General features: G+C 36.7%; 1 protein-coding gene across 3 annotated transcripts in view; it reads left to right on the top strand.

Annotated features, from left to right (window-relative positions):
• The window catches only part of ACVR1C (activin A receptor type 1C), a 136,664-nt gene extending 114,720 nt beyond the window's left edge, over positions 1–21,944 (top strand). For all 3 annotated transcript variants that reach the window (XM_058300894.1, XM_058300895.1, XM_071216428.1), the window contains exons 6-9: positions 3,757–3,913; positions 5,645–5,769; positions 14,228–14,358; positions 14,908–21,944. In XM_058300894.1, the coding sequence (XP_058156877.1) occupies positions 3,757–3,913; positions 5,645–5,769; positions 14,228–14,358; positions 14,908–15,033 (539 nt within the window). In that variant the 3' untranslated portion in view covers positions 15,034–21,944. The remainder of the gene's footprint in view (positions 1–3,756; positions 3,914–5,644; positions 5,770–14,227; positions 14,359–14,907) is intronic.
• Positions 21,945–23,588: the final 1,644 nt, after the last annotated feature.

Below are 23,588 nucleotides of genomic sequence, written 5' to 3' on the forward strand. Positions count from 1 at the left end.
TGTGAGAAGCCAACACTCAACCTCTGAGCCATATCAGCTTCCCTTTTATAAGTTTTTTGTTTGTTCATTTTTTGGTCTTCTCATCTTTCTCCTCTAGGATTCACTGGGATAAGGTTCCCTGTCAATTGTGCCACCTCAGTTCCTTCTCTTTGTTTTAAACTTGTATAAAAGCTGTAGAAAAACTCCTTGATGGGAGGCAGATTGGCTCTCCTGTCCTCCACTGGCAATAAAGTGTCTTTTCCTTCCCAGCCTAAAAAAAAAGTGAAAGGCTGAAAGCTTTCCCTCTAGACAAGGATGTCCAGTGATATTCAACATTGTGCTAGAAGTTCTAGTTAGAACTGTTAGGCAAGAAAAAGAAATAAAAGGAATCCAAATGGGAAAGGAAGAAGTAAAACTTCCACTATTTGCTGATAACATGATTCTATATATAGACCAATTCCTCGGGTACTCTCAGTACTGATTCTATATATCAGTATTGAGAAAGTTGAGGAGGTATTCAAGGAAAAAATTCCATTTACAATAGGAACTAAATAAATAAATTTGACCAAGGATGTAAAGGACTTGTACACAGAAAAATGCAGAACATTGCTAAAGGAAATCAAAGAAGACCTAAATAAATGGAAGGACATTCTGTGTGCATGAATTGGAAGACTAAATATCTTTAAGGTGTCAGTTCTACCCAAAATGGTTTACAGATTCAATGCAATCAATCCCAATCAAAATTCTAATGGCTTACATTGAAGAAATGGAAAAGTCAATCATTAAATTTATTTGGTAGGGTAAGGGGCCCCAAATAGCCAAAAGCATCTTGAAAAATAAAAACGAAGTTGGAGGACTCACACTTCCTGACTTTAAAGCATATTACAAAGCTACAAGGGTCAAAACAGCATGGTACTGGCATAAAGAGCTGTGCCGAACAATGGACTCAAATTGAGAGCTCAGAAATATACCCTCACATCTATGGTCAATTGATATTTGAAAGCTTGCTAAGTCCATTTAACTGAGATAAAATAGTCTCTTCAAGAAACAGTGCTGGGAGAACTATATATCCATATTTAAAAGAATGAAAGAATATTCCTGTCTCATACTTTATACACAAAAAATCAAAATGGATCAAAAACCTAAATATAAGAACCAGGATCATAAAACTTCTAGAAGAAAATGTAGGGAAGTATCTTCAAGATCTTGTGGTAGGTGATGGTTTATTAAACTTTACACACAAAGCACAAGCAATAAAAGAAAAAATAGATAATTGGAAGTTCTGAAAATTAAAACATTTATGCTTCAAATGACTTTGTCATGAAATTAAAAAGGTTACCTACTCCATGGAAGAAAATAATTAGAAACCACATAACCAGTGAGGATTTAATATCTAGAATATAAAAAGAAATCCTACAACTTAATAATAAAAAGACAAGTAATCCAATTTAAAAAATGAGCAAAGACTTGAATAGACGTTTGTCCAAATGGAGACATTTTTCCAAAGAGGAAATACAATGGGCTGAAAAGCACATGAAAAGATGCTCAACATCTCTGGTATTAGGAAAATGGAAAGCAAAACTGAGAGATTTCGTTTCATACTTACTAGAATGGCCACTATTAAAAAAACAAAAACCCAAAACTGCAAGTGTTGGAGAGGATGTGGAGAAATAGGAACACTCATTCACTGCTGGTGGGAATGTGAAATGGAGCAACCACTGTGGAAGAAAGTTTGGAGATCCTTAAAAGGATCAGATTGCCATATCATCCCACAATCCCACTACTAGGTATATGCCCAGAAGAACTGAAAGCAGGGACACAAACAGACATTTGCACACTGATTTTCATAGTGGCATTATTCACAGTTGCCAAAAGATGGAAGCAACCCAATTGTCCATCAATCAATGAATGGATAAATAAAATGCGATATATATGTATGATAGAATATTATTCAGCTGTAAAAAGAATAAAGTCCTGATGCATGTGACAACACAGATGAACTTTGAGGACATTATGGTGAGTGAAATAAGCCAGATGCAAAAAGACAACTATTGTATGATCTCACTGATAGGAACTGATTATAATAAGCAAACTCAGAGTTCAAATTTAGAATATAGGTTGCCAGGTGATAGAATGGGGGTAGAGATTAGGGAGCTGATGCTTAATTTGTCCAGAATTTCTATTTAAGTCGATTGTACATGTTTGGAAACGGATAGTGTGATGGTAGAATATTACTGTGAGTGTAATTAACAGTGCCCAATTATGTTTGTGAATGTTGTTGAAAGGGGGAAGTTTTGGACCATATATGTTATTAGAATGAAAGAAAGAAGTCAAAATGTGGGACTGTATAACACAGTGAACTTTGTTGTGGTTAGTAGTACAAGAATGTTCTTTCATAAATTATAACAAATGTACAAGACTATTATGAGGTGTTAATAATAGGGAGGTATATAGGGAAAATACACATGATGTAAACTATCGTCTTTAGTTAAGAGTAATATTTTAATATTTTTTCATCAGTTGTAACAAAAGTACCACACTAATGTAAAATGTCAACAATAGGGAAGTATCTGGGAATGTATTTTTCACACGACTTCTCTGTAAACCTATAAATTTTCTAATTAAAAAAAATCATTTGCTAATGATAAAAAATATTATGTTAAGTGAAAGCAACAAGACATAGAGTACTACATATCCTATGATTCTATTTGTATAAAAAGTGAATATAAATAAATCTATAGGGACACAAATATATTTGTGGTTAAATAGGGCTGGGGAAGGATAGAGGAATTGAGAGGTGACTGGTAAGGGTTATTGGGATTTTCTTTTTGGAGTAATGAAAATGTTCTGAAATTGATTTTGTTGGTAAATGCAAAACTATGATTATACTAAAAGCCATTGATTGTACACTTTGGATGGATTGTATAGTATGTGAATATATCTCAATAAAACTACTTTAAAAAAAATAGAGGAGCCCCCAAAGTTTTTCTGTATGTGTGTTATGTCTGTCCATATTTACCAGATTAGAAATTATAACTGAGAAATTTAAATATATTTATTAATTTATTTTTAAAAACCCAATTAGTATTGACATGGTTGTTTAAATCCTTTTCTAATGCAAAACACTAATTTGCAAAAAATAATGGTTTTGTTTTACATTTTTGCAAATCTTTTTAGTGTCTGGATTTTCATTTTTTTTTTCTTCATTCAATTTCTTCCAATACATTGTTTTGGTTTTAGTGTATGAAAATCAGCTGGCCTATATATACAGGCATGTAGTTAGAAAAAAAGGATTCAAATAACCCAGGGGTCATTGGGTCACATTTAAAGATGGTTGGTCTAGGGAGTAGGTTTGAAATTTTGTTTTGTAAGGGAATATTTGCTATGTTCTTATGTGGATATGGTAATGCAAATTAAGTTTGCATTCATTCGACAAATGTTTATTAGTGCCTGCCAAATGCAAGGTAGTGCTCCAAACATTGGCATCATGGTGATGAACAAGACAGAGTCACTGCCCTCATTCAGCTTCTAGTCTAGTTGCAGGATATAGATGGTAAACACACACATGAATAAACCAGATAGTTTAAATGGTAAAAGGACCTATGAAGAATGAACAATGGGGTACTGTAATTGTGAATGACTTGGTGTGCAGAATAGATGGTCAGGGAAGACCTCTCTGAGGATTTAATGCTTGAGTTATCTTCAAAATGATTTCTCTTGGGGAGACTCAATTATAAATAACAAAAAATATGAATATGTTTTTCCTGCACTTCATAGGTAAACCTGCTATTGCTCATCGTGACATAAAATCAAAGAATATCTTAGTGAAAAAATGTGAAACTTGTGCCATAGCAGACTTAGGGTTGGCTGTGAAGCATGATTCAGTACTGAACACAATCGACATACCTCAGAATCCTAAAGTAGGAACTAAGAGGTAAGATGATTTACTTACGTAGCACACTAAGGCTTATGACTGCCTGGGCTATGTGTCGAGGGGACTTGGTTTCAAATGGTAAGTCGTCAAGCCCAAGAAAGCAAGAAGTCTTCCATGGGTCTCTAGGAAGTCAGTGGGCACAATGAAGAGATGGCATTTTGGCTCTATGGACAGTAGCCACTTGGGTGGGGAATCCAGTGGAGAGGAAGATGGAAGAAATAGTGATGTATTACTTTTACATTGCCACGTTCTGAGAGTGCATTTCCCTACGGATAGGAAAACACATGTCAGCAGTGTGTCGCTCCTTACCAAAACCTTTAAACCTCACCATTGAGCTAAAACTCAGGCTATTAAAACATAGACCTAATTCTCTCTTCAGGTTCTGAACAACAGACACAGAATCAATATAGTGGGATAGATAGTTTGGGAATTCTATATAATAAATACATGTATGTGCTATTGCTTAAATATTTAATATTTTAAAATATTATATAACAATTTATGTACTCACTTAAATTTTTACTTATCCATAAGTCTCTAAGATTGATATGTATTAAGATGATATGAGTTTAGACACACTTCCCACTTTTTTTTTTTACTTCCCACCACTGTTAAGGAACAGAATCTCTTAAAGTTAAAAGCAAGCATGATATAAACAGAGCATACCACATATATATCAGGGCAGGCCCATTGGTAATGGGATTTCTGCTGGTTCTCTTGTTAGAGCCAGCCTGTGGGGCTGCTGACCCCATTTCCTTCTGTTTGAGGCCCAAGCTCTGTGCTATTCTTGGTATAATCCCAGGGTTCTTGACCTTGAAATCAGATACATCCAAAACATTTCCCTGGAATTATTAAAAGCCCTTTTAAGTAGAGAATTTCTAAGCTGGTGTAGCTGGCGTCTGAGGAGCCTTATTTAAGATGGCAGGGCAGTCCCTGTGAGTAGTTCACTTCCCTGGGAGACATTAATGAGATCCCAGAAACAATCCAGGGCAGTTTATTCAGACTGGGAAGCCCTAAAGGATCTTGCTTCTTTTCCCTGTTAAAAAGAAAGCCTTACCAGCACATCTGTTTGTCCTGCTTGAGGGACCTCAGGGAGGCCTGGGATGACGGATTCCCTCAGAAGTTCTAAAACTTTTTAAGAGGCTTGGGAGGCCATTCCATCCTCACTTCAGTATTCTAGGAAATCCTCAAAATCTCCCTTGGACAACTGAGCACAGCCAGGCCCCATGGACTATAGATTTTTCCCATTAAGCCCTGTGCAAACAATGCTGTAATTTTCTTGGCACCAATGAATAATAAAGTCCTTCAATCAGAGCTAGTATTTGTAGAATACTGCCTCCTGTGGGCTGAGCAGCAGTGGAGTCTTGGGAAATGCACTCTCTGCCCTCAAGAAACTTTCCATGGCAGTGTGGAGACTGAGTTCTACCTGCCCACTGAGTGCTTTGCTACTGATTTTCCCTCTGGATTGTACTTTCCAAGTATTTGGCTACTGGTACACCTGCTTTAACACAGAGTAGCATGACCTCTAGTTCTGTTTAAAATAGTTTCTAATTGATGTGTGAATTAATAATGATATTATTTAATTTTATTCTATTATAATAGGATAAAATGTACCTGTAAAATAGATGTAAGCTATCTTAATTTATAATTTTTTATCAGGTTTTAATAAAATTGCATTTTACTGAAGTACTAGAATCCACTCAGAATCTGAAATGTACATTTTTTAAAAAGGTATATGGCTCCTGAAATGCTTGATGATACAATGAATATGAATATCTTTGAGTCCTTCAAACGTGCTGACATCTATTCTCTTGGTTTGGTTTACTGGGAAATAGCCCGAAGGTGTTCAGTTAGAGGTAAGACTCACTTTTTAAGACTTTGGAAATATTCTGTCTGCCTTTCTTTGGTGCTCTGCATATAAGCTGTGACTTTTTCCCCTAAGCAGCAGCATTGACTCTTTTGTAACTATTTAAGAGAATATCTTTTGACTAGAAGGAAAGCCATTGCAGCGACTGGGCAACAGAGGCCAACATGGAAATGAGCATGGTGGATGCATGGAACAGGGAAGAGGTCAGCTAGATGACCAGAGTAGAGGCGGGGAATATTGAGGAGTTCCATGGTAAGAAGTAAGCTGTTAAGAGTTGGAGTGGGTAGGCCTTGGAGATCTTTAAAGTCAGGCCAAGGAATGTCGATTTAATGTGCTTAGAAATAAATGGTAAAGGCAGTCTAAGCACAGGAGTGGTTTTTGCAAGTTTCACAAGTTTATGCACGGGAGAGAGTCTGGAGTCATGGAGGTCAGTTAGAGGTGTAGCCACAAACATACGAAAACTGGCGTGCGTTCCTGCCTCCAAACTGTTCCTCCTTATGTGTGTTTGCATTTCCATTCACCACACTGTTGCCTCCAGCCAAGAGCCTGGGAGTCATCCTGGATTACTTCTCCATCCCAGCTTCCAAAGAGTCACCATGTATTGATTCTATTTTGTAAATAGTAGTATGTGCTAAATAAAAACTTCTGAATAAATGGAGAAAGAGAGACTAACTTTTGGTGATTTCCTTTCAGTGGCAAAAGTAGAGCATCCCACGTAGAATGGAGATTTTATAGTGTAATTGCTGCTTGGGTGGGGGTGACAATTTCTTCCAATAATTCTGATTCACATGACGTTTTGTAAAGCATTTGAAATTGATCTTATCTGAATTTGCATGGAGCTTTATCTTATTTTATACAAGAAACTGAATGCTGAAAAGTTAAGTGATTTGCCAAGGCCAGGACTTGAGGTCTTCTGTTTCTAAGGCTCTATTTGTTCTCTTCTTTCTGGGATGGATGTTGGGAGAGTGAAGTGGAGGGGGGAAGTGATCAAAGATAGGCTTCCTACCCCTCTACTGATCCCAGCAGTTAAAAGATTCATAACAAAAGGAAGATGTTGGGAGGATGAAACCTTTAAAACGCAGTCTGAAGAAATTGTTGTATCAAGGGAGACAAGTTAAGTGCTGGTAGAAAATGGTTTAGCGTTTGCACTTTCAAGTGAGACAGACTTGGGTTAAGTCTTAGTTTAGCAATTTCCTGAGAGCTGGATCTTAGGAAAGTTCCTTGGTCACCCTTTCCTCATCTGTACAATGAAAACAATAGTAAAACTGACCAGTGGGGCTGCAAGGCTTTGATGAATTCATGTGAAGTTCTCAGTAAGCTTTCAACAGAAGAGCTGTCATCATTAAACCACTTTTTTTTTTTTAAAGATTAACTTTTTTAAAAATTTATTTCCCTCCCCCCCCTCCCCCCCCGCCGGTCTGCTCTCTGTGTCCATTCACTGCGTGTTCATCTGTGACCGCTTCTATCCTTATCAGCAGCACCGGGAATCTGTGTTTCTTTTTGTTGCGTCATCTTGTTGTGTCAGCTCTCCGTGTGCATGGCACCATTCCTGGGCAGGCTGCACTTTCTTTCGCACTGGGCAGCTCTCCTTATGGGGTGCACTCCTTGCGCATGGGGCTCCCCTATATGGGGGACACACCTGCATGGCATGGCACTCCTTGCGCGCATCAGCACTACACATGGGTCAGCTGCACACGGGTCAAGGACACCTGGGGTTTGAACCGCGGACCTCCCATGTGTTAGATGGACGCCCTATCCATTGGGCAAAGTCTGCTTCCCTAAACCACTTTTTATTTGCATGACATCAATCTCATTTAAAAAAAATGCTTGGAGATTTATAAAATGTTCACAGGATTAAAATTATGTTTAAATGAGAAAACATGCTTTTTCTCTTTTATTCACAGATGAGATAATGAAACATTCAGGAAGCTTAAACTATTCTTAGAAGGAGTAGAATTATAGTGGTGCAGAATGTGGACATTGGAATCCCAAACCTGGGTTTGATCCCCAGATCTGCCACTTAGTACCTGTGTGACCTTGGGGAGGATCAAGACACTCTATGTGCCTCAGTTTCTTCATCTGTAAAACAGGAACAATATGATTCCTTCTTTAGTCATTGGTTTTGAAGCATCATTAGTTAAAACATCTAAAGGACTTAGGATAGTTCCTGGAAATTAGCAAGATTTCAAACATTCATTTTTTAAAAAAATATTTTATTTTAAAAGATACTTAGATTACATAAATATTATATAAAAATGGAAGGGATTCCCATATGCCTCTCTGCCTACACCTCCCACATTTTCCCACATTAACAACATTCTTCTTTAGTGTGGTACATTCGTCACAATTAATGAACACATTTTGGAACATTGCCACTAAGCATGGATTATAGTTTACATTGTAGTTTACACATTCATCCATACAATTTTGTACGTTATGGCAAGATATTATAATGGCCTGTATCTGTTGTTGCAATGTCATTCAGGACAATTCCCAAGTCCCAAAAATGCCCCCATATTACACCTGTTTTTCCTTCTCCCTGCCCTCAGCACCTCCAGTGGCCACTGCCTCTCCACATCAATTATATAATTTCTTCTACTGCTAGAATCACAGTAAGTCTATAGTACAATACCAGTACGTCTACTTTAGGCCATAGTTCATTCACCAGTCTTGAGGATTCTGGGATGGTGATACCCACTCCACCACTAACTGAGAAGGGGCTTCAATTCCATAGGCATATGGATGGGACTCTCTTGCTTGTAGTTGTAGACTTTCTCTGTTTCTTGGGATGGTCATTGTCTATCATCATCTCCTTGTTAGTTGTCCTGGGTGTATCCAATGAACTCGAGAGTAGATGTTGCAACTTCATTAACATTCAGGGCCCAGCTGGTACAAGGACAACCCAAAGATTGTCCTTTCAACTCTACAGTTGGACCTATCAACTCTAGTACTAATTATAGGTTCAAATAGAAGAATCAGAAGAGCCATCTATAGGGAAACCATAACTGAGTCCAACTCTGTCACACTGGGGAGCACAAATTCCAATGTAGGGCCCACTGGCAAGGCACCAAACTCCTGAGCTATCTGTCCTGACTATAGTGTCTGGGATGATTTCAGAGCCATCAGGAACCCTGTTATTTGGCAGTCAACAAGATCCTGATGAGATATGCATAAGCATAACCTCTGGGATGACCTCCTGACTCACTTTGTAGTCTCTTAGTCATATAAACTCATTTGTCTTTACCTTTCCCCCCTTTTGGTCAGGGTCTTTCTCCAGTTGCACTGTAATTGGTGCTTAGTAGTAATCCCTTGGTGCCAGAAAGGCACATCCCCAGGAGACATGTCCCATGATGGGGGGAAGGTAATGCATTTATATGCTGAGTTTAGCTTAGAGAGAGGCCACATTTGAGCAACAAGGAGGCTTTCAGGAGGCAACACTGTGGTACCATATAATACTAGGCCTGGTTTCCATTTCAAAAGTAAAGGTTCATAAATATAGTCATCAATATCAATGGACCAGGAATGGACCATCCTCCTTCACTAGTCATTGCCCCTGTTCTCAGGGGATTCTTGGTGTTCCATTAGAGAATGTGGCAGAGCTCCCCAGGATGGGAATCCGATATTCTTTCAGTTATTGTGTGCCATTTCTCCCACCATGACAATGCCCCATGAACACATGAACACATTTATATGCCTTATATATATGCCCCAGGTGAACCTCCTCTTATATATTCCCCTTCACTGACACCCTGCACCAATGGTCCTCCTCTGTCATAGTTGCAAACCTTCTGTGATCCAAAACTTCTTAAAAAATGAGGTCAGCAAAATATCCAAATTCATTTATTAAGACAATGAAATGAAAGTTTTAAAAATAAGAAATAAAATACAAAAAATTTAAAAATAAATAATGAAACAACAATTGGGAATAATAGAAAATAATGAAAAAATATTTAAAAAAATTTTTTGACATTATGTCTTTCATCACTGTAAGATCTGTTGTCTTGTATGTACAGTGACATTTTCCTCCATTTGTTTCCTCCTGTCTTGCTTTTTTCATTTTGTTTTCAATGAAGTTTTAGGTTACAGAAAAGTCATGTACGGAATATAGGAGGGTCCCATATACACAATATCCTCCCCATTTTCCCCTTTTCCCTATTAATGACATTTTATATATGGATGGTACATTTGTTACAATTGATGTACAGATATTGAAACATAGTTACTAACCATGGTCAATGGTTTACATTATGGTTTACATTTTGGACCATACACTTTTATGAATTTTGATGAAATTCAACATGGCCTGTATCCATCATTGCAAGATCATGTAGAACACTTCCATTACCCCCAAAATGCCCCATGTTCCATCTATTCTATTCCTCACTCCCCCTCCCCTTGGGGTCCATGGCAACCACCAGGCTTCACTCCTTGAAGAACAAGCTTCATAGTTACTTGCAACAACATTGAGGCCTTGATATACTGGTCTGTCCTCCTCTATTAGGCACTGCTTATGCTCTTGAGAAACTCCTGTCCCTCTATTTGAGAGCATAGCAGGACTCCCCAGGATGGCAGTTCAACACCTTCCCACTCATTTTGTGAATCTCCACCCACTGAAACAACACACTTTGACAAGATGAATACTCACACACTCCCTAGAAGCCTTCCCCCCACCCACATCAAACACCTAAACCAGTAACCCTCCCCTGCTATATTCCCAAAAGAACATTCCCAACATTGTAGTTTCAGTCAACTGATAGTAGACAAGGCCACAAAGACTATTCAATTGGGAGAAAATGCCCTCTTCAAGATATGGGGCTTGGAGAACTGGATATGCATATCCAAAAGAATGAGAAAAGAACACGATCTCACACTCTAAAAAATTAACTCAAGATGGTTGAAAGATCTAAATATAAGAGCCAAGAACATAAAAATCTTGGAAGATAATAATGTAGGGAAGCATCTACAGGATCTTGTATTAGGAAAAGATTTCATGAAATTTATACCCATAGCATGAGCAAAGCAAAGAAAAATAGATAAATTGAACCTCCTCAAAATTAAATGCTTTTGCACCTCAAAGGAGTTTGTCAAGAAAGTGAAAAGGCAGCCTACTCAATGGGAGAAAATATTTGGTAACCATATATCTGATAGAGGTCTTGCACCTCCAAATAAGAAGACAAACATCATTTAAAAAATGGGCAAGTGTTTCCCCCCAGCATGGGGGATGAGCCTCCCTGGCACCGAGGGATTACTACCAAGCACCATGAACAAAGAGGTCATCTCAGACCGGCAGAATATCTCAGCCTACATGTAATATCAGGTGTTAAAAACTGCTTTTTGACTTTGGATTAAAAGGGGGAAATGGAAAGGACAAATGAATTTATATGGCTAAGAGTCTCCAAAAAGGAGACCGGAGGTCATCAGGGGGTGATGCTTATGCGTGCCTCAGCAGGGTACCAGAGACAGCCAAGGTAGAAAGAAACCCAGGTGCTGGTTCTCCCGAGGGCTGCAGCGACCCACAGGTTCTATGGTCAAGGCAAATGGCTCTGGAGTTCAGGGCCATGTCAGTTGGCCCTACTTTGGAGTTTGTGTTCCTGAGTGTGATGGAGTTGGACTCAGATATAACCTTTCTACACATGCCTCTTCTGTTACTTTACTGGACCTGTGGTCGGCATTTGGATTGGTGTATACTCAGGAGACCTGAATCTCTGAACTGTCCATGTGACGGCCAGGCCCTGGGCCTCAGCAGACTTGCAGCTCTTACCCTCTGGTTTCTTGGACTTACCCTGGCCAGCTGACAGGGAGGTGAAGAGGGTCAACCACCACAGCAGGGAGCCAAGAGTGCCTACACCTGCAAGCAGGAGAATTGTATCCATCATCCATGTGGAATCTAAACCCCCTCTTGATGTAGAGGGGGACTGGACATAGCCATCCCAGGTCCACAAGATGGAGGAATAGAGTATGGATTAGAGTGGACTGGTGTTTTGTTGGGGAACTATTGTGATTAGTAAGGGAAGAAATTGTAGTAGTGATGTGGGGAGGGTGGCCATGGTGGCTGCTGATGGTTGGGAGAGGGAAGAAGAGATATGGTGTGGGGGCATTTTCAGGATTTGGAGTTGTCCTAGGTGGTGCTGCAGGGATGGATGCTGGACATTGTGTGTCCTGTCGTGGCCCAATGGGTGGACTGGGGGAGAGTGTGGACTACAATGTGGACCACTGTCTATATGTTGCAGCGGTTCTCCAGAATGTATTTGCTGGGTGCAGTGGATGTGCCACAATGATGAAAGAGTTTGTTGATGTGGGAGGAGTGGCGTGGGTGGGGTGGGGGGTGTATGGGGACCTCATATTTTTTGAATGTAACCTTTAAAAGAAAATAAAGAAAAAAAAAATGGGCAAGTGATTTGAATAGACACTTCTCCAAAGAAGAAATACAAATGACTAAAAAGCACTTGAAATAATGCTCAGCATCATTAGCTATTAGGGAAATGCAAATTGAAACTACAATGAGACATCAACTTACATGCATTAGACTGGCAGCTATTAAAAAAACAGAGGACTCCAAGTGTTGGAGAGGATGTAGAGGAATGGGAATTCTCATCCATTGCTGGTGGGAATGCAGAATGGTGTAGCCATTGAGGCAGACAGTTTGGTGGTTCTTCAGGAATACAACTATAGAACTGCCAGCAATCCAGCAATTTCACTGCTGGGTATATACCCAGAAGAATTGAAAGCAAGGACACAAACAGAAATATGTACACCAATGTTCATAGCGGCATTATTCCCTATTGCCAAAGTTGGAAACAACCCAAATGCCCATCAACAGATGAATGGATAAACAAATTGTGGTATACACATTACTTAGCTGTAAGAAAGAATGCAGTATTAACACACGGGATAACATGGATGTGTTTTGAAAACCTTATGTTGTGTGAAGCAAGCCAGGCACTTGAGGACAAGTATTATATAACCTCACTGATATGAATTAAGCAAATTGAGCAAACTCACAGAACTAGAGTCTGGAAGATGGGATTACAGGAGATAGAAAGGGAGAAGAGGGTTGTGAGCCAATACTCATATGGGAAAAATCTATGATTAGGTGAAAGTACGTAGTTGTGCAGTGGAGGGTCATAACAGTGGTGCAATGATATTATTGGGTTGGGTGGTGCTGGTTTGTTGGGGCTAGGGTAGGGAGGGTGGGTTAGACAGTCAGTGGAACTGTGGGGGAGGGTTGGGACAAGGAGCAGGTGAGCACTGGGGATTTGCAGGTATGTGGTTGAAACTACAGATATCTTCATTAACATTATTCCTTAATTCATATTGATATTTGTTTAGATTTGCTTTTAAGTTTTTGTCCTTAAATTTTCTTAAAATATAAAAATAGTAATGTATTAATGTGTTTTTATTTACCTTTCTAATATTATGGTACATGTGAAATATTTTAAATTTAAGGTGATTTTATAGTTAATTTAAGATTTAAAAGGACTTAAAAGATTTTAGGGGGGAAGCCGACTTGGCCCAATGGATAGGGCATCCATCTACTACATGGGAGGTCCGCGGTTCAAACCCCGGGCCTCCTTGACCCTGTGTGGAGCTGGCCCATGTGCAGTGCTGATGCCCACTAGGAGTGCCGAGCCACGCAGGGGTGTCCCCCACGTAGGGAAGCCCCACACACAAGGAGTGCACCCCGTAAGGAGAGGCACCCAGCGTGAAAGAAGGTGCAGCCTGCCCAGGAATGGCATCACATACACGGAGAGCTGATACAACAAGATGACACAACAAAAAGAAACACAGATTCCTGGTGCTGCTGATAAGGATAGAAGCGGTCACAGAAGAACACACAGGGAATGGACACAGAGAGCAGACAACTGGAGGGGGGAAGGGGGGATAAATAAAAAATAAAATAAAAAAAGATTTTAAGGGAAATTTTTGGAATCCAAGTTCTCTTCTGATAATTAAGATCAAGTCTTTGAGTTTAAATTTGAGACCTTTTAAACATTCATCTTCATGTTGAATTGTCCATCCTTGGCTACATCTCAGGAACATTCTGAAGTGTAGTAATGCAAAAATCCAACAGTAAGAAACTCAGCTTTTAAAAAATTGCCCAACAATTTTCAAAGAGAGAAAGCTATTTTGATTTGAAAGGATTATTTGATGGAGAAATATGCTTCATTCACAGAGCACTGAAGCTATGGGGTAATTTCCATAATTAGGAGAAATAGGCATTATTTTTTCAATTGAATAATGGCATTTTATGTAAATCAAAATTCCAACCATTCAACTGAGTGCCTTAAACTATATCCTTGGTTTTATAGATATATTATTTTAATAAACCTGACTTTCCAGTTTCCCAGAGTGCTACCTATGCTTCAGAGATTTAATTGGTATATTTTGAAAAAGGCATCTTTGTTGATTATTCACACAGGGAAATTTATTATGTGAATTTCTTATAGGAATTGTTGAGGACTACCAGTTACCTTATTATGACATGGTGCCTTCAGATCCCTCAATAGAGGAAATGAGGAAGGTTGTTTGTGACCAGAAATTTCGACCAAGTATTCCAAATCAATGGCAAAGCTGCGAAGTAAGGTTTTATTTTTTATGCACATTTTTCCTGTTATATTTTTGAAGTGTGTAACTAGGAGGATTTTCAAATACCATATATTGCATCTCTCAATCTGGGTATCCAATTCATTCTGTGAAATTGGTATATGTCTTTTTATAAGTCTTTAGAAGAATTTTATTCCTTTAGCAGTATAGACACGTAAGTGTTAATTTATGTGGCAGTGACAAACAAACCCTGAAATCTCACTTTTATTTCTTGCTGATACATTGTCCTGTACAGGTTAGTCCTCTGTGGTGACTCAGTTATTTGGGCTGCTTTGATACTGTGATGTTGCCATCTCAATGCATAGCTTCTGGATCAGGAGAAGATTAAATTTTCAGTGAGAAGTTAACCCCTACAAGGTTAATACGTGTGTTTTGACAGGATCTTTTTGAAGTTTGGCCCTAATTCTTTTCATATGGTTTTAAGTTTACTATTTTTTCCTCAAAGTTTAGCATCAACCCCTGGTTCTATGGTCATTTGTTTTGTGCGAGTGCCTAAAGTTTTTTATATTTTTCTCTCTTAAAGGCACTCCGAGTCCTGGGGAGAATAATGCGTGAATGTTGGTATGCTAATGGCGCAGCCCGACTGACTGCTCTTCGTATTAAGAAGACTATTTCTCAACTTTGTATCAAGGAAGACTGCAAAGCCTAATCATGACAATAGTGTTAAACAGAAGTCTCTCACAGCTTTCTTTTGATTTTCCTCTTTTTGTGAATGTTTCTGCTTTTTTTTTTTTTGTTCTACCTCAAAGATAATATAGTACAGTATTTAAGTGCCCAAAGGCAGCATGATAAGACAACTCTAAAGTTAAGACATGGGCAAGAGTTGACTTGATCCAATCTCCATGCTGTCTTTAATTTTGTTTTAACAAGCAACGCATCTACTCATCTTTTTCTTTAATAAGAAAGAAAGCTATTAGAAAACATGGTAAAGTAAGCTACATAAAAAGTATCAAAAGTCATGATTTTTATTTTACTTGAACCAAGAGCACATGAATGAATAGAAAAATATGTCAAAATACTTTTTTCTAAGATGAAAACATGGTCATTAAAAATGTGAGTTACAGTATGTTGTATCTAAACAAAACTTTAGAACATGCAGTCTAAGGTTTTTCTTATTTTTAAATTCATCAGTATCCTTTAAAAATTTAACGTTACTCATTTTAATATATAAAATTGAGGTCAGATTCTCACTACTTTGGTCTCCCTCACCACTGTTACGCAATTCTTCAAAATCTACTACCACAGCAGACCCTGAGGCAAACAGTTTGAAAATCATTCCAATTTTTATTTACTTTCACTTATAAATGAGTCATGTGGCATCTGAAGACATTGAGAAATGTCCCAAAGTCAGACCACTGGCAGTTAGTCCATATCGGATAGTCGACGATATAGAGTTCTCAGTTTCCTTTGAATTCCTGTGGTATTTTTCATCCTAGGCAAAAACAATATCGTTCGTTACAGTATTTGTAGTTTAGTCACACAGAAAGCAAATTGAGTTATTTTGCAGAACCGTAATGGACCTGCATGATAGCTTATGGCAATATCTATTGCCATTTTCCCCATAGAAATATAGTAGACATTACATTTGTTAGATGAGTATTTAATGTTCTTTGAACACTTTCAGAGATTAATCATGCATAAAAAATCCACTGCGAGATATCTAAGTCCTGACTACTTTTGTGCATACACATTTAGAAAGAAAAGAGCAGAAAAGAAAGAAGAAACTAGGAAATCTTTTGAGAAAAACGAAGAAAACTCTTAAACGAAATTCACAACCAAATCCTACAGAGGGTGTCAGCAACTGTAAATAGATACTTTCCATCTTTTCAAAATGAATAAGTGGGTGCAGAAAGCTCCACATAGTTTTATCTTTCCTCTACTTCCTGTGCATTCTGAATAATACATGGGATATTAAATGCTATGTTCAAATCTACAATGCTGCTTTGGTGAGGAAGATTTAACGTGATGTTATTATTATTCTAGACATTGTTTCTGAAACACTTTCTCTTAGAACATTCTTCAGAGATGCTCTATAATAAAAAGTGTTTTTTGAAAACCTCTTAGAAAGTGATACTGTACATTATTAGCATATCATGTACTTTGAGGGTTCTCACAGTAAAGAAATGTTATTTGGGATATCTTTAAACTGGATCTCCCAAATTATTTGATAAAGAACCCTTTTTATAAGGGCAGGGAGAAACTTTTACTATCCCAAAATTTAATGTTCTACAAAACATAACTTAGAAAACAGTGTTCTAAAGGATATACCTCTCTGCTTCACAGAGAGCACAGTTTCGAGATTTTGCTTCATTTCACTATGGAAATATGTTAATGACCCCATCTTCATGTGACTAGGTTGAGACAAGGAAGGCAAAAAAAACAAAAAAACAAAAAACACCCAAGAGCATATACTTTCACTCTCATTCATTCATCTGTTCATTAAATAATCATGGAGCACACCATATCTTCTTTGCTACTAATGCTGGGTGCCACTGAGAAATAAAAAGATGGAGAGGTCCTCCCCTCAAGGAATTTAAAATCTAAATTGGGAACGGGAACAGGGATGTGAGTGAAGTAGGGGAAGAAAGTAACTTGACAAAGAAATATAATACAAAGAATGTCTTGAGTCCTGTGTGACAGTGGTTTCTAGAACATATCTAAAAATCACTTTCAATCAACAACATATTTAGAGAGTATCTTTATTTTTATGTTACAAATTATCTAAATTATATCATCAGTTTTAAAGAGTGCTTATGTGAAGGAAAATCTTAACTTGTGCTTGTAACCTTGATTTGTCACATATTATTTCTTCATAAATGAGAATGAAATTATGTTTGCTATCATGTACTCTAGTCTCAAGTAAATAAGCATATTAGTTCCTGTTTTATTCACTTATGTTGGGTGAATGCACTTATTTAATTATTTAAGAGGATGTTTTAACATTTTCATGTTTCTTGTCATTATGCTTTGTAATTTATTTAAGGATGTCCAAATATAATTCCATATTTTTATTGGTTCAGCTTTCACTCAGAGAAATCTGCACATTTGTACATTTGGAGATATTTTTTTCTTGTTTTTGTGTTGGTTAAGTAAAACTCCTAACTAAACAGTCTTAAATATCAATTACAAAGTACATTTTTGAAGAAAGGAGGTAGGTTAAGAAAAATGATAAGTAAAAATTTTAAAGTTCTAATTTAAAAAACTTAACTCTCAACATTATTATAAATGAAATAATCACTTATTAAAATAGGAACAAGTTTAGCGCATAAGGCAGATTAACTGTATATACCTATGATGTTAAATTTTATATTATTTGTTTTTAACAGAGTCCCATTTTGTAATATTTATTTCTTTTAAATTCTTTTATAAGCCAAGAATTTTTTTCTTAGGCTCAACTTATCAGTGTTCTTTGCTCCTTTCAGAGGTTTTGGATCAGGGTACAATACAAAGCTTGGGAATATATTATTTACGAATGTTCTCTACTGTATAAAAAATGGCAGTGGGATTTACATGCAGGATCACTTTCTTAAAATAAGGGAAACATTATTTGTTGTCAATATTTCAGCATGAACTTGTTTCCTTATAAGCTATGCGTTTAAGTCTGTAATTGGTACAGATTCTGTTACATGCTTTTTTTCTGTCTAAAATATTTGGCATGTCACATCTAGAATTCTTAATTTATGTTCTGACTTGAAAGTTAAGTGAAACATAACTGTGTTGTGCACAGCTATTTTAGGCCTAACACTTTCTTTTCATCTTTATACTTTCAATTAAATTTGCATTTTAACATTCCATGATTGTACGAAAATAGTAACCTGGTTGCACTGTATGAAAAATTCAAAATCAGCTTTTATTTAAAAATGAAAATCTACAGTAGATACATTAGGCTAGGAGTCTCATAATAATTTATTATTTTTAATACATTTACTACTCTAGAATTATTAAACAAAACAAAACAATTTCTACTATGCTGGAATCTTGCCACCATGGGACGTTTTGGGGCAGAGAAAAACTCAGGGCTTTCTTGGAGTCGTTGCAAAGTACCAGGGAAACATTTTATAGCAAATCATCTGAAAAGTCTGTCATTATACAGAGTTCTAGTGAACTTAAAAGTGCTTGGCAGGGAATCGTTTTTGACTGATTATTTCAAACGAATATGGAAATTTTAAGAATTTAAATAAATTTATTTAGAATATGGAAATGTTATTTCCCATTAGGAAAGAACAGTGGAAAATGAATAAAAATTGGTAGTTGATGTCTTCAGTAATTAGTCGTTTAATAAAGTCATTATAAACAACAGAACATTATAAACTTTTGGAAATGTTTAGTTATTACTGTCTTAAAATTGTGTTGTGGTTTTTTAAGATATTCCAAGCACCTTTTCTTTTGTGGAACCTACCTCTCCTGTGTTTGACAACCCTGTTCCAGCTCCCTGTTGGTTCCTAATACCTATGTGGACTTTATCTGCCATTTTATTGAAGGCTTCTTCTAAGTAGAAGTCAATTGGAATATAAAATGTTCATTGAAATTTTAGTATTAAGTTGTATTTCTATGATCCAGGCATTTTTCAAAGTGCTTTCGTGTAAATTGTCAGATATTTGACAGTCATTTTTCCTCAGCTTTTCTTTTGTTTCATTATTTTTCTCATCTCCTTTAAAAAATGTATTCCCTTGCTGCATTCCAAAGTCATCATTTGCCCTTAATTGAAAGAATTCTAATTATTCTTCAATGTAATCATTCTAGAATTTAACCTCATAATGAAAGGGAAACTGTGGCAAGTATTATTTCAGATGTGTCATAGCCAAAAATGAAAACCAAAATCAGGAAGTTGGAAAGGACCTAAGAAACTTTATACTTCAATACCCATATTTTGTAGATGAAGAAACCAAAGGTCAGAGTTCAAGTGACTTGCTAGTTGTCAGCAAAATTGGCAGGAAAACCCAGTGGTGACATCCACTGCAATGCCCCACTATATCTCAAATTTTACTAATTAAAATTTTAATTAGCATGCAGCTAAGCCTTACCTTGAATTTTACACTAGCATAATTTGCCAGTCAGTATTTCTTCTAAAATAATTTGTTCACCCATAATGAGCTCAGTGAGTAAAACCAAACTAAGTCAAAGAAGAGGTATAGAAGAGTTGTTGAGTTAGGTAGGCAATCACCAGAATACTCTTCATAGCACGTTTTCCCCCTTTTTTGTGAGGATTGCTTTCTTTTCATGCATTGGGTCAGGGATAAAGGCTGATTTTGTTAGATGAATTTGGGATCATGTCCAGCAGCATATTATCTTACTTCTCTCTTTTACTTTTCTTAGTTTATCATTAGTTTATCTTTGGCATCTTTTTTTTAATCATTAAAAATTATCTTTTTAAAATTCCCGTCCTTCTTTCAGTTAGGTCCCAAGCCCTGTCCAGTTTCCTACACACTGAAAATTTTAACAAGATTTAGATTTCCCGTAACCATGTATGAGAGGTTTTACCTCTTGTCTTCTCCAGTAGTTTTTTATTTGGCACTATAAAGAGGTTATTTGTTAAGGGCAGAGATGAATTTCTTTTCAACTTTAAGAGGACTCTCAGTATAGTTTCAGTCTAATTTTTCACTAATGTATAAGAAGTTTCTACTTTTGTTTTAATGCTCAGTTCCACTCAAGAGGCAATGACTTTGTTAGAGAATGCGAAATATTATGTTCCATAATGTGATTTCTAATTTTATTTATGCTATGTTTCATACCATTGTTTTGTTTTGCTTTTGCCATTGTTTTAAACTAAGTCATTATGCCATATAGTTTGGAATATAACCTTATATTGAAATTAGGTAATAATACCTATTTTGAAATCCTTCTATCAGAGACATACCAGGATATTTGTCTATGTCAGTTGTAGGTAAATACAACAGTTGGGAGAATATAAGTTCTTTCTCACCCTAGATTTTAATATTTTCAGATGTGATTTATATTTTCTGATCATCGTCCATGCTGTCTAATCAGAAGTTTCTCTCTCCAGATCTAATCATATTAATTGTAAGATTTTTACCCTGGCCTACATGAACCTGTTTACTAAGAATCTGAAATTATTAGGAAATTAGCCCTATATTTGGTGCACCAGATCTGGTTGGGCTGATTGTGCTCTGCACAAACCCTCCCAGCACAGGGGCAGGTGGGAGCTGAAATCCAGCCTGCCATTGGCTTATCAACCCAGAAATATTTTTTTTTATTTTGCAAAGAAGCACTTTGCCTGAAATGGCTCTGCTTATACATTTTCAGAAAATTAAAATTAAAATTATTCAAAATGGTTCTTGACATCTGCAAATTGAACAGAGAATTTAGGGGAAAAATTATTTGGATTTTTATCTTAGCTTTCCCATGAGAGCAAAAGAGTATGTTTATCCTGTTGATTAAATTTTCCAACCCAGGTTATCTGCAGCAAGGCACAGGGACCCTGATTTTGGAATCTCCATTGAGTTTCATTCCATGCCCAAACCTACTCATTGATTTTGTCTGTAAAGAGGGAATTATGTACTTAAATTCTGCCAAACTAATGCAAGCTAGAATGAGATTTACCAGTATATTTATTTTCTCCAATGGGCTGAATACTAAAACATCAAAAAACCCAGCTCTTTTTTTCTCTTTATGTAAAGGAATGACATCTGACCCAAAATACTACATTTTAGTTCATTTCCAGAGTGAGTGGTGTCAAGATCTTGCATTCTTCTGATCCTAGATTGGAGAAGGTTATTCAAACTTAATTTGTGTTTCAGGTTTTAAAATGCTCTAAAACCAGAAAATTAGATTCAGATCTCAAAAAAGAATTTCGGGTTGACTTTCAAAGTACTAATACTAATTATACTTTTGGTAGCGTGACTTTTCTCATACCTAAGAACATATTACAAATGTCAGAATTTTGCATTTTGACATTGCAAAACATGCCTTGAACTCTTGAACTACTGTGAAAAGAATCACTATTGTAAAGACTGTTTTGTAAGCTAGCTGTAAAAAAGCTAGTATGTAAAAAAGATATTGCCTTTTAATAGTTAGGTTTGAATGAATGTATACAAGGAATATGAAAAAAAATTAGATTTTGAAATGAGAATTACATAAAATATTGTATCCACAAAATATGTCATGGGACTTTTACAGTTGTAATTGAATTGTTTAAGGTGAGGAGAAACACAAATTCCAAAGACAAATGAATGATATTCAGATGCTTCGTTGATTTCTAGTCTGTGAAAATGGTGGGCAGTTTTTATAGTGATATATACACTTATCTTATTTAAAAACAATAGTATTTTAGAATTTAGTAAGAACTCAGTGATAGCCTTCATACCAAATGTTTATCAATAGCTAGTCATAAAAATTTTTATTTTAAAGCTTTTTAATATTGTTGGCTAACTTTCAGCTGCCTCCAGATATCTTATCTGCCTAAATGTTATATTTTTATGTATGCATTTTCAAAAAATGTATTGTTTTGTAAAGTGGCAAAGATAATAAACCAAGCGCTCCTTGAACTTGCCTGTGAAGCATACAGGATTTTATTTTAAATAAAAAGAAAATGTGACATACTATGGTTTCTATACAATTATGTTCTATTATTTAAAAATTGTATTTATATTTCTATGTAACTTATGGAAGGATATTGGAAATTTAAATGATGGCTTCAGTGGGTACCGGAAATTTGCTTTCTTCCTTCTTTCCTACCAGAGAGTTATAGAATTCTAGAATTTCAGAGATGGAAGAAGCAACCAATTCTCTACAAGATACTTGGAATATTCTTTCTTGTATTTTGCCTGTTGAGAAACCATTTTTCTTTTTGTATATAAGCATTTACGGACAGACCACTGTGTGGCCCACTCTCAAGCCTCAGGTGGCTTCCATCACACTTGGGATAAAATCCAAAACACTCACACAGTCTACAAGACCCCCCAGGAATTGGAACCTGACTGCCTCTCTGCCTTCATTTCCCACATCGCCCACCTCCCTCCCCAGCTGTTCTCCAGACTCCAGCTTCTTGCTCGTCTTTGGCTAGGCAGGCACATCCCAGTGATTTTGCCCTGACTCTGCCTGCAATGTTCTTCCTCCAGGTGTTTGTACAATAGGTCTCTGTTACAATGACATCATACCAAAAAGACCTTCCCAGCCACCCTACCTAGTACCTTTTGAAGAAGATTCTGAAGGTTTTTGAGCAGCAGTGATAAAGTGAATTTGGTATTTAATAAAGGCAGCACAAGAAATCTATCAAAGTAACCTAGAGATTCCATCATACCTTTTCCTCCCTACTTGGTGCATATTTAGAGATAACAGACAAGTGAAGAATTACAAGAAGGGATAAATAGTTGATATGATATGGGTGTCTTTATGTGATGCTTTTTTCTCCCTTCATAATGCATCTTAAAGTAAAGCAAAACAGTCACAAGAAGAGAAAAGAAATGAAAGAGTTCATCTTTTAATAATTTAGTTGTATCACAAATATGACCCAGGGAATTAAAAATACCTACACACATACAGAGAAGTAATCATTTAAAAAGGTCTACCTCTTAATTTCACCTCTGCCTGAAGTAATTTCCAGATGCCACTGAACTGTGTGCAGTAAATTTCAAATATAATCAAATTGGGTTTAGAAATACTAACAGCAATTTCGTAGAAGAACGCTTGCTTCAGCAACTTAGGAAATTACACTTTATTTTCTTCTGAGTGTTACTCAGTTGTGCCTGAAATTGTTCATTTGAACCCTCCGAAACAAGAAGCAGGTGGTTAAATGTGGGCACTCTTTAACATTTATACAAAAACATTCCAAACACAATGCACTTTTGCCCTTTGAATGCAACTGACTTTCTCCTTCTCTCAGTCTGTCCTTCCCTGGTCATTTGATTTTATCTGACGACATCCCTGAAAGGAGAATTGCTTCAAATGTAGTTACCTGCTATGGAGCGTTAGACTATTTTTATAGCCTTATAGCTAAAGCTTTTATTGTGGCAACTGCTGGTTACTGAAGCAGTTTAAGAAAAAAAGAACTGCTGAGTTTGCCTTTTATTTTAAATGGAAAAAACACAAGGTGACACAGTCACATGAGATATAAGTGAACCAGAACAGGGAAATACAGTCTAGGTTGTTTTAAACAGAGCAAAAGCAATACTTTGCAAAACACGTTTCAATTCTATACTGCAATCTGGATCTTTGCTTTTGTATAATACACAAACTAGTTCATAA

Source organism: Dasypus novemcinctus, chromosome 7 (assembly GCF_030445035.2).
Source record: "Dasypus novemcinctus isolate mDasNov1 chromosome 7, mDasNov1.1.hap2, whole genome shotgun sequence".
In the NCBI taxonomy this organism is placed as follows: domain Eukaryota; kingdom Metazoa; phylum Chordata; class Mammalia; order Cingulata; family Dasypodidae; genus Dasypus; species Dasypus novemcinctus.